Source organism: Haliotis rufescens, unplaced genomic scaffold (genome assembly GCF_023055435.1).
Source record: "Haliotis rufescens isolate VD_foot unplaced genomic scaffold, xgHalRufe1.0.p SCAF_7, whole genome shotgun sequence".
NCBI lineage: Eukaryota > Metazoa > Mollusca > Gastropoda > Lepetellida > Haliotidae > Haliotis > Haliotis rufescens.
In genome coordinates this window covers 13,212,498-13,224,017 of record NW_025964361.1, presented here as the reverse complement: position 1 = coordinate 13,224,017, position 11,520 = coordinate 13,212,498, and the positions used below count along the sequence as shown (strand labels likewise).

Genomic DNA, 11,520 nt, shown 5'->3' with positions numbered 1-11,520 from the left:
ATTAAATAATTATTGTGAGAACAATTATTTGAAGAAGGCTGATCGTATAAACCGATAGCCGTGTTTGTGATACGATATAGAGGCGTGATGATACATAATGTCAGCAAGTTGTTAACCAAACCAGTTCTTGCACAACGTCTGTGTTCTTTGTGATGGTAATGAAAGGAGTGTACAATGTCTGTGTTGTTCTTTGTGATGGTAATGAAAGTTGTGTACATTGTCCGTGTTCTTTGTGATGGTAATGAAAGGAGTGTATAATGTCAGGGTTCTTTGTGATGGTAATGAATCGAGTGTACAATGTCTGTTTTGTTCTTTGTGATGGTAATGAAAGGAGTGTACAATGTCTGTTTTGTTCTTTGTGATGGTAATGCAAGGAGTGTACAATGTCCTTGTTGTTCTTTGTGATGGTAATGAAAGGTGTCTACATTGTCCGTGTTGTTCTTTGTGATGGTAATGAAAGGAGTGTACAATCTCAGTGTTCTTTGTGATGGTAATGAAAGGAGTGTACAATGTCTGTCTTCTTTGTGATGGTAATGAAAGGAGTGTACAATGTCAGTGTTGTTCTTTGAGATGGTAGTGAAAGGAGTGTACAATGTCTGTTTTGTTCTTTGTGATGGTTATGAAAGGAGTGTACAATGTCTGTGTTATTCTTTGTAATGGTAATGAAAGGAGTGTACAATGTCTGTGTTGTTCTTTGTAATGGTAATGAAAGGAGTGTACAATGTCTGTGTTATTCTTTGTAATGGTAATGAAAGGAGTGTACAATGTCTGTGTTGTTCTTTGTGATGGTAATGAAAGGAGTGTACAATGTCTGTGTTGTTCTTTGTGATGGTAATGAAAGGAGTGTACAATGTCTGTCTTCTTTGTGATGGTAATGAAAGGAGTGTACAATGTCAGTGTTGTTCTTTGAGATGGTAGTGAAAGGAGTGTACAATGTCTGTTTTGTTCTTTGTGATGGTTATGAAAGGAGTGTACAATATCTGTGTTATTCTTTGTAATTGTAATGAAAGGAGTGTACAATGTCTGTGTTGTTCTTTGTAATGGTAATGAAAGGAGTGTACAATGTCTGTGTTATTCTTTGTAATGGTAATGAAAGGAGTGTACAATGTCTGTGTTGTTCTTTGTGATGGTAATGAAAGGAGTGTACAATGTCTGTGTTGTTCTTTGTGATGGTAATGAAAGGAGTGTACAATTTCTGTTTTGTTCTTTGTGATGGCAATGAAAGGGGCGTACAATGTCGGTTTTGTTCTTTGTGATGGTAATGAAAGGAGTGTACAATGTCTGTGTTGTTCTTTGTGATGGTAATGAAAGGAGTGTACAATGTCTGTTTTGTTCTTTGAGATGGTAATGAAAATGAGTGTACAATGTCTGTTTTGTTCTTTGTGATGGTAATGAAAGGAGTGTACAATGTCTGTGTTGTTCTTTGTAATGGTAATGAAAGGAGTGTACAATGTCTGTGTTGTTCTTTGTGATGGACATGAAAGGAGTGTACAATGTCTGTTTTGTTCTTTGAGATGGTAATGAAAGGAGTGTACAATGTCTGTGTTGTTCTTTGTGATGGTAATGCAAGGAGTGTACAATGTCTGTGTTGTTCTTTGTAATGGTAATGAAAGGAGTGTACAATTTCTGTTTTGTTCTTTGTGATGGTAATGAAAGGGGCGTACAATGTCTGTTTTGTTCTTTGTGATGGTAATGAAAGGAGTGTACAATTTCTGTTTTGTTCTTTGTGATGGTAATGAAAGGAGTGTACAATGTCTGTGTTGTTCTTTGAGATGGTAATGAAAGGAGTGTACAATGTCTGTGCTGTTCTTTGTGATGGTAATGAAAGGAGTGTACAATGTCTGTGTTGTTCTTTGTGATGGTAATGAAAGGTGTGTACAATGTCCTTGTTGTTCTTTGTGATGGTAATGAAAGGAGTGTACAATGTCTGTGTTGTTCTTTGTGATGGTAATGAAAGGAGTGTACAATGTCTGTGTTGTTCTTTGTGATGGAAATGAAAGGAGTGTACAATGTCTATGTTGTTTTTTGTGCTGGTAATGAAAGGGGTGTACAATGTCTGTTTTGTTCTTTGTGATGGTAGTGAAAGGAGTGTACAATTTCTGTTTTGTTCTTTGTGATGGTAATGAAAGGTGTGTACAATTTCTGTTTTGTTCTTTGTGATGGTAATGAAAGGAGTGTACAATGTCTGTGTTGTTCTTTGTGATGGTAATGAAAGGAGTGTACAATGTCTGTTTTGTTCTTTGTGATGGTAGTGAAAGGAGTGTACAATTTCTGTTTTGTTCTTTGTGATGGTAATGAGGGTGTGTACAATTTCTGTTTTGTTCTTTGTGATGGTAATGAAAGGAGTGTACAATGTCTGTTTTGTTCTTTGTGATGGTAATGAAAGGTGTGTACAATTTCTGTTTTGTTCTTTGTGATGGTAATGAAAGGAGTGTACAATTTCTGTGTTGTTCTTTGAGATGGCAATGAAAGGGGCGTACAATGTCGGTTTTGTTCTTTGTGATGGTAATGAAAGGAGTGTACAATGTCTGTGTTGTTCTTTGTGATGGTAATGAAAGGAGTGTACAATGTCTGTTTTGTTCTTTGAGATGGTAATGAAAATGAGTGTACAATGTCTGTTTTGTTCTTTGTGATGGTAATGAAAGGAGTGTACAATGTCTGTGTTGTTCTTTGTAATGGTAATGAAAGGAGTGTACAATGTCTGTGTTGTTCTTTGTGATGGACATGAAAGGAGTGTACAATGTCTGTTTTGTTCTTTGAGATGGTAATGAAAGGAGTGTACAATGTCTGTGTTGTTCTTTGTGATGGTAATGCAAGGAGTGTACAATGTCTGTGTTGTTCTTTGTAATGGTAATGAAAGGAGTGTACAATTTCTGTTTTGTTCTTTGTGATGGTAATGAAAGGGGCGTACAATGTCTGTTTTGTTCTTTGTGATGGTAATGAAAGGAGTGTACAATTTCTGTTTTGTTCTTTGTGATGGTAATGAAAGGAGTGTACAATGTCTGTGTTGTTCTTTGTGATGGTAATGAAAGGAGTGTACAATGTCTGTGCTGTTCTTTGTGATGGTAATGAAAGGAGTGTACAATGTCTGTGTTGTTCTTTGTGATGGTAATGAAAGGTGTGTACAATGTCCTTGTTGTTCTTTGTGATGGTAATGAAAGGAGTGTACAATGTCTGTGTTGTTCTTTGTGATGGTAATGAAAGGAGTGTACAATGTCTGTGTTGTTCTTTGTGATGGAAATGAAAGGAGTGTACAATGTCTATGTTGTTTTTTGTGCTGGTAATGAAAGGGGTGTACAATGTCTGTTTTGTTCTTTGTGATGGTAGTGAAAGGAGTGTACAATTTCTGTTTTGTTCTTTGTGATGGTAATGAAAGGTGTGTACAATTTCTGTTTTGTTCTTTGTGATGGTAATGAAAGGAGTGTACAATGTCTGTGTTGTTCTTTGTGATGGTAATGAAAGGAGTGTACAATGTCTGTTTTGTTCTTTGTGATGGTAGTGAAAGGAGTGTACAATTTCTGTTTTGTTCTTTGTGATGGTAATGAGGGTGTGTACAATTTCTGTTTTGTTCTTTGTGATGGTAATGAAAGGAGTGTACAATGTCTGTTTTGTTCTTTGTGATGGTAATGAAAGGTGTGTACAATTTCTGTTTTGTTCTTTGTGATGGTAATGAAAGGAGTGTACAATTTCTGTTTTGTTCTTTGAGATGGCAATGAAAGGTGTGTACAATTTCTGTTTTGTTCTTTGTGATGGTAATGAAAGGAGTGTACAATGTCTGTTTTGTTCTTTGTGATGGTAATGAAAGGTGTGTACAATTTCTGTTTTGTTCTTTGTGATGGTAATGAAAGGAGTGTACAATTTCTGTTTTGTTCTTTGTGATGGTAATGAAAGGTGTGTACAATTTCTGTTTTGTTCTTTGTGATGGTAATGAAAGGAGTGTACAATGTCTGTGTTGTTCTTTGTGATGGTAATGAAAGGAGTGTACAATGTCTGTTTTGTTCTTTGTGATGGTAATGAAAGGAGTGTACAATTTCTGTTTTGTTCTTTGTGATGGTAATGAAAGGTGTGTACAATGTCCTTGTTGTTCTTTGTGATGGTAATGAAAGGAGTGTACAATTTCTGTTTTGTTCTTTGTGATGGTAATGAAAGGAGTGTACAATGTACTCGCTATATTAAAGATGAAATGTGTGTGTACACATGCCTCGGACATGGAGGTCATGTCCGGTTTAATGCGTGTGTAACATACACGTACAGATATTGTAGTCAGGATGATGACAATGTCAACCCAGACCGCCCACATCCATAATCTGATGCAACCAAATCGATGGTACAGGAAAACAACGCCAACACATCGTGCTTCGACCAACATCAAATCTACAAATCTTCTTTAGTCCGGTTGGTAATTTCATCGACCACCTTTTACATATTTTGAAATATTTGGTTTTTAAAAGGCATACACTTGATAGAAATGTGACATGCTACAACGTGTATAACCTTTTGCAAATGGCAACTGAAGTAATAATTGCAAACGTATATCAACTAAACGAACCTCATCAGTCAGCAAAAGCGACATGTACACCTTGTTTTATCGCAAAGTCACATTATGTATTACATCTATATTGATCTGTGAATCTGAATGAGAACTAGCCCTTGCTCCTACCAAATGAAAATTTTAATCTTCTAATAGAATCCAGAATAACAGTGTGACTATACTTATTGACAAGGACAGAACATTCCCCTAGAGAAACCATCTGTTTTCTAAGATAATTTGTTAATGTGTAAATATTAGACTATTCAATATAAAAGTCTGTACGATCTGTACTTTGTAAACGCTTTATACTTATCATTATTTTGGCAAGTATATTTTGCCGGCGACAGATATGTTGAAAAGTACACAATAATTATCATTATTATGAAGACCTCTAAAGTTTTCGTCTTTTTCAAATTTATCAAATCTAGTGATCACCCCTCGTTGGCATCCCTCCTCCACATTGTATGTAACATGTAGATAACAAGTATTGTATGTTATATAGTGTCTTGCACGTGTAACATGATCCTTATTGACGAACTTCTATAACTTTTATCAAGCTAAAGCAGTATATTTCAACACGGATATAACTTTAAAAAGACAAAATAACATTTTAAAAAAACACCATCTGCGTTTTCGGAAATAACAATGAACTTGTAAAAACAATAACCGTATTGTTATTGCGCAGAATATGTAATGCATAGTTATGCATAGTTAAACATTTCAAAACTGAATTCAATAATACTCGTACATATGCTATAAAATATGATTTATTAGAGAAACTACCATATAAAATCTTCGAAAAATTATCATTGTGGTAGGGTTATGGTCAATTCTGGTGCAGTTCTTAAATCACAGTATAATTCAATATAATCGATCCCCTGCACGTTAAACATCAGATATCAATCTTGAGTTATTCCTCTTTTAAAAACTAAACAGCTTTAAGTGTTCAATTGAATATGTGAAACTGCATGATTAACAGTCCGAGTAAAGGTCTTATTACAGACGTCAGTATTCCCTGCTGTCAACAATGTCTCCACGCATAATCACACATGTTGCCGAGTTCTTGCACAAAACAACGCACCAATCACAGTGACTTTTAGGACCCCATAACGAGGCAATGTAGACGTGTATGTAGCACGTATGTTCTCCATCTCCTGCACCGTCAGAGGTCACATCCAGTCAGACCACCTTATTCAAATCCACAGAGGTCAATGAAACAGGTATATAAATACCGTTAGATTAATGAAGTTGCATTGTATTGTTGAAGTGGCTACGAATTTCATCTAGCGTAAGTTGAACTTTCTTTACTTTACTTTTATTCTTCTGCTAATTGTTTGTGTTGTTTTGTTTGTAATCTGTGACATTTGGCTCATTTTATACCTCTTTACCGAAAAGTGCAAACATAGTTTCTCAATAATTGACGATGTAAATATATTTTCTTCACCAAATTTCTGTTTACTTTTGTGAAGGTACTTTTGGTCTGTTTTAGGGTTAATGCGTTTGTGTTTCACATGGAGGAACCTGGTTCGATTCCTTAAATAGGCATAACATAACATGGCAACTGATATTACTGAATATAAACAAGACAAAGGGAATACATTATGATCATGGATGAATAAATATTCCTAAATAGTCATTATGCAACAAACTATTTCGAAGGCCTCCGTGGTCAAGTAGTAGAGCGTCCGCCTTGAAGCGAAGGGTCGGTCCCCGGCCGCGTCGTACAAAAAGACATTTAAAAACCGTACGCCCTGTCTGGCGCTCGGCATTAAGGGGCTAAAACAAGGACTGGTCGGCTCGGAGTCGGTATGCTGTTTCTCAGTGGGGTATTCATGTTAAACTGAGGCATGGTATCTCAGTGGGCAAGTACTGTACAATCGGCATCAGTCCGGACTAGAACAAGCAGCACACACAAACACACGTGCAGGCACGTCGCTACATAATGCAACACTCTTGAACGCGACGTTAAACCCCATTTCACCTCACCAACAAATTATTTCACTGTATTTCCAAATATAGTTTTACAACTTATTAGTCGACCGCCAATTGACGGTTGACATCCACTAATAACTTGGTTTCAATTCGTTAACAAAGACGTTCTCATTCATAACTTTTAACTAAGGTCAATTAAAGTTAAATGAGAAGCGTACACGGGTACAAATGTGCTTGCATTATTTGAATGAGGAACACCACGTTCTTCGATCCGTCTTACCCATTTCAAGATAAAAACATATATGTGTCGAATAGGCCCCCAGCAACCAGAGACTTGTTCGGGTGGTCAGGCACGGTGATGTGCATGTCATCGTATCATAAATTTCCCAGATGCTCATAATATAAATCACTACTTTGTCTTGTCCAGAATCGACAACAAACAAAAACATTATTGTCTCCAGATTAACTCCGTATTTCCATATGTATGAGTATATTTCAATACAATGTTAATGGTTGATAATGATCAGTCAAAATTCAGGCTTATCTTAAATACCCCCTATTACGTTTCCATCAATATTTAACAATATATTTCAATGGCTGCCATATGCTCTATAATCAATATGTCTAACATTAATTTTCGTGTATATCAATCAATACAACATATAGGTGATATAACCGAATTTAAAGACACGATCGATGTCTTTTGTGCACGCATACATTAACATTTATTGATTGGTCACGTTTCTAATCATCAATAAACAAACATGTTACTGTCGTAGAATTACACGTATGGTATCCATGGCCGTTGGAATTTAACCTCGTTCAACTTTGTGTGAGAACCTAAGAAGGCGAAATAATTTATATCGACCTCAGTGCATTTAGCACGGTCTGGATAATAGCATTTCTTAACACTAGTTGTCAGTTTCTATAGGTATTGATTGAGTGGGAAATTATCATTCTGACGCGGGTGTATTTCATCAGGAATAGGAACGATTAATGCCAAGCACGTACATGTAGGTACTCAGCTGAAGTCAAAACTGTTCATATTAATCTGTCTGTATGACACCGTCTCTCTCTCTCTCATCAGTATTTTACTCATAAGGCTGTATCATTGTTCAGTAATTATTTTCCCCCATCTAATCGCCTATTACTTCTTATTTTGTATCATAACATTTGTGCATGCATTGTTCATACGTGTATCCACCATCTATAGTAGCTGTAAATGTAGTTTGATATTTCATTATTACGTTTTACAGTTAACACATCTTGACATATAAGTCCAGCAGAGATGACGAGGTGCACCATTACTAGCTTAGAATTGTGCAAAGAAATATTATGAATATTGGCTGGTGCAAACTTCCAAGTGTTGAGATAGTCCTACAAGTACATTATCAGTCGTCCTTGGCGAGACCGTCATTAGGAGTATATACGCTTGAAGGGGAACTAAGTTTAGACAAAGAGGCAGACCTACAGTTTTCTTTCATACACTACTTCGTTGTTTTAAAAGTCTTCCGTTAATACGATAACAGTTAGTGATACTTCAATTACAAGAGGCAATAGCTTCGTTGGACGCAAGGCACTAGCTACAACGTCCAGAACTACTCTGAAAGCGTTCCACACCATGGACACCGACACTGTCAGATGCTTAATAGTTATTTAGTCATGAGGTAGGGTTATACTGATTATCACAAGGTAGCGGTGTGTATCACCTAAATACAATCGAATCCCATTGTCTTAAACTCTGATGTGTTGAATTCCCGGTTGTGTCCGCTCCCGGCAGACGCTTACTATTTTCACCCCTATTTGAACCCAGATGAGTCGAATTGGATGTGTCAAATTTCCGGTTGTCTCGAACTCAATTTACAGTCGCAGAAGTTAAAAAATGTGTATAGATTTACCCTTATTAGTCCAACTCAAAAGTGTTGAAAAGCACAAGTTGGAGCGTCTACAATTTGGAAAACATGTATATCAATGTAATATGTTTCTGTTATTATAACTTATTATATAAATGTTATTTACTTAACATGTACGATGAGGTATGTTGGCTCCCTGCTGTTAGATGGCCGGGTGTGGAACCCCTTATAAGTCGAACTGTGTGTGTTGTCCGAGGTTGTGTCGGACATTCGTGTATTATTTTGAAAACAAAATTAAACATATCTTTCGTTTCATGCATTACAGAAGAGCCTAAAGAACACTCACTATGAGGACACAGACGATTGTGATCATGGCGGTAGTGCTAGTATTTGCCTGCCTGTGGCAAATGGGTGACGCCCAGCCAAGTGAGTTTATAGTAGTTTTAGACATCTCCAATCAAACGTGTTTATGTGTAAATTGAAGAAACAAGATTCGTCGGTATGCATGACTGTTTGTTTGAAACCTGCTTGATTCTATATTATGACTCTTTCAACATGTGTTGCCTGTCAGGTTAATGTCATTTTTGGGTGGAGGGGTAGCTTGTCTGGTCTAATCTATGACGACGAACGTGCCATATTTAAAGTATATTGTTTACGTGTCAATAAAGGGTGTATTAATAACCATATCCAATACGTTATTGTTTCATCGTTATGGAACATAAATTTCATTAAATATATCTTTCTCAGCCGCAGCTGCCCCTACCTCTAAAGCCCCTGCTCCACCTGCTGCTGTTGCTGCTGATGCCGCAGCTGGCGATGATGAAGGCGATGACGATGATGGCGGTGATGATGATGACGGCGGTGATGATGATGACGGCGATGATGATGATGAGTAGTGATCCAATTCAATGGTCATCATTCCTAAATAACATGGCGACACAGGTTTCAAGTATATTGGCTTCCCATTAACACAACACCGTGGTTCTACTTAATCTGAAGGACATGAGTGAATACGATAAAGCGTACCTCAGCTCTTATTTGTGAAACAGCACATATCGTGCCAATTGTCACTGTTTACAAAGACATGTTTCGATATGTTTAGAATTCTATCCTCCCATACGCTGTCTATACATTGTTGTCTTCATATGGAAATAAACACCTGACCGTCTTCTTTGTTTTGTCCACTTTGTTCAATGAGCGGGATTATCAGAAAGAATATGTTGGACTCAAATATAAGTAACTTTTAATTATTTCATGCGAGTTGTTTATCGTACAGTAAAACACTGGAATAAACCATTTCATATCGCTCCCTCTTTTGGATGCGATCGTTCGGTCACTGCGTTTATCTGCCTAGCCCAGCTGCAGCTATGGGGAACAACTTACTAAACACTTCCATGTAGAAAATTAACGTCGTCAAACATATGGCGTCATCTAGTTGCACAGCCCCTCATTATTCACCCTGCAGTCTTTTATTGTACGATACACAACGGCCACGAGTCGATTATTTCTTAGATGAGATATCAATATAATGTAGAGAGTCTTTACGGACGTTATTGAAATGAACAAGGTTTAAAAATGTTTACGCGTATGTAATTAATGATGTCTCGCTGATCATGAATAGAATCAGACCTAGGACAGTGTAGGACAAGTCCATTTTACGAACAGGTTGGTTAGGTTTGGTATTTCCCGCATATTCTAACAATCCTCACGTCGATTATCTGTACCTTTTTTCCTAATACCGATCCACTTTTGGCCGCGGTCGTTCGGCCACTGCATGCGTTTATCTGCGTAACGCAGCCACCTCTATGGGGAACACCTAACTAGACACTTCCATCTCAAAATCAACGTCGTCCAATAAATGGCGTCATCAAGTGGCGAGCGCATATTCGAATCTCAAGAAATGACGTCATGATAGGACAATGTCTTATCGTGACATAAACCATGCTTCGTTCCCAACTGTTCTTTGCGATTAAGGGCGAAGCTATCTTATATCATATAATAGATAAATACCAACTCTTTCAACCACTGGAGTTGGTATTTATGGGCACCCAACTAAATTACCAAATATCAGAAGATCATGGCAGATTTAAGTGATTGATTGATTGATTGTTGTTTTACGCCGCACTCAGCAGTATTCCAGCTATATGACGGTGGTCTGTAAATAATCGAGTCTGGGCCAGACAATCCTGTGATTAATATCATGAGCATCGATCCACACAATTGGGATCGATGACATGCATCAACCAAGTCAGCAAGCCTGACCACCCGATCCCGTTAGTCGCCTCTTGCGACGAGCATAGTCGCCTTTCACAGCAAGCTTGGGTTGCTGAAGACCTATTTTACCCCGGATATTCACGGGCCTGGCAGGCTTAAGATACGCAGTTTACTCTACCGGACCATTGCATGGTGGATTACATACATATAAAGTAAAATCCCGTTTATACGAACGGCACCATGCCCTACTTAATTACCAAATATCCGAAATAAGAAATTATTAGGTCGGATTGAAGTGATTTGTGCTTATCGGCCGCTTTTAACAATATTCCAGTTATATCATGATCACGACGTGTCAGCTTAATGAGTGGGGAAAGCAGGTTTTAGACGTTTACCACTTCGGTAAAACCCACGAGCACGAGTATGGCGTTCGATTGGGTTAAGATCTGGAGATCCCGTCGGCCAGGGCAAGCCGTTGCTGTTCGCATTATGGAGATAGTCTACCGTGACACGAGCTGTGTGCGGTGGAATGTTGTCCTGTTGAAACAGCTACCCCTGAGGGTCAATGATTAGAAGAAGGTGAGGTTGAAGAATTTGATTCATGTGGCGATTTGCTGTCAAATTACCCTGATCCACAACCAAGTCAGATCTCGTGGGGTAGGATATGGTCCTCCGCACCATGACGAAATTGTCGAATTCACGTTCACAATGTGGGGCAAAACGCTCATTTCGACGACGATAAACACGTTGTCTTCCATCTCGTCAGTGAAGAAGAAATCGTGATTCATCGCTAAACCACATTCGTCTCCAGTTTCTCAAATTCCAAGGCTGTAAGGTATAGCACCAACGCAAGCGTCGCTATCGATGGATCTCTTGCAAAACAGGGACGATCACTGATATTCTGGGTCGGATTCCGACCTCGCGAAGATGGTTCCTGACAGTCTGGTCCGACATCCTCCTCAAACCAGGGATGCGTCCTTCAGTCTCCGT

At 38.0% G+C, this 11,520-nt stretch overlaps 1 protein-coding gene across 1 annotated transcript; it reads left to right on the top strand.

The window, feature by feature from the left end:
* Positions 1-5,678: 5,678 nt before the first annotated feature.
* LOC124141878 (GATA transcription factor 18-like) lies at positions 5,679-9,487 on the top strand. The gene is made up of 3 exons (XM_046510055.2): positions 5,679-5,819; positions 8,642-8,742; positions 9,064-9,487. Exons 2-3 carry the CDS (start codon positions 8,664-8,666, stop codon positions 9,210-9,212), a joined length of 228 nt encoding a protein of 75 aa, XP_046366011.2. The 5' UTR covers positions 5,679-5,819; positions 8,642-8,663; the 3' UTR covers positions 9,213-9,487.
* Positions 9,488-11,520: the final 2,033 nt, after the last annotated feature.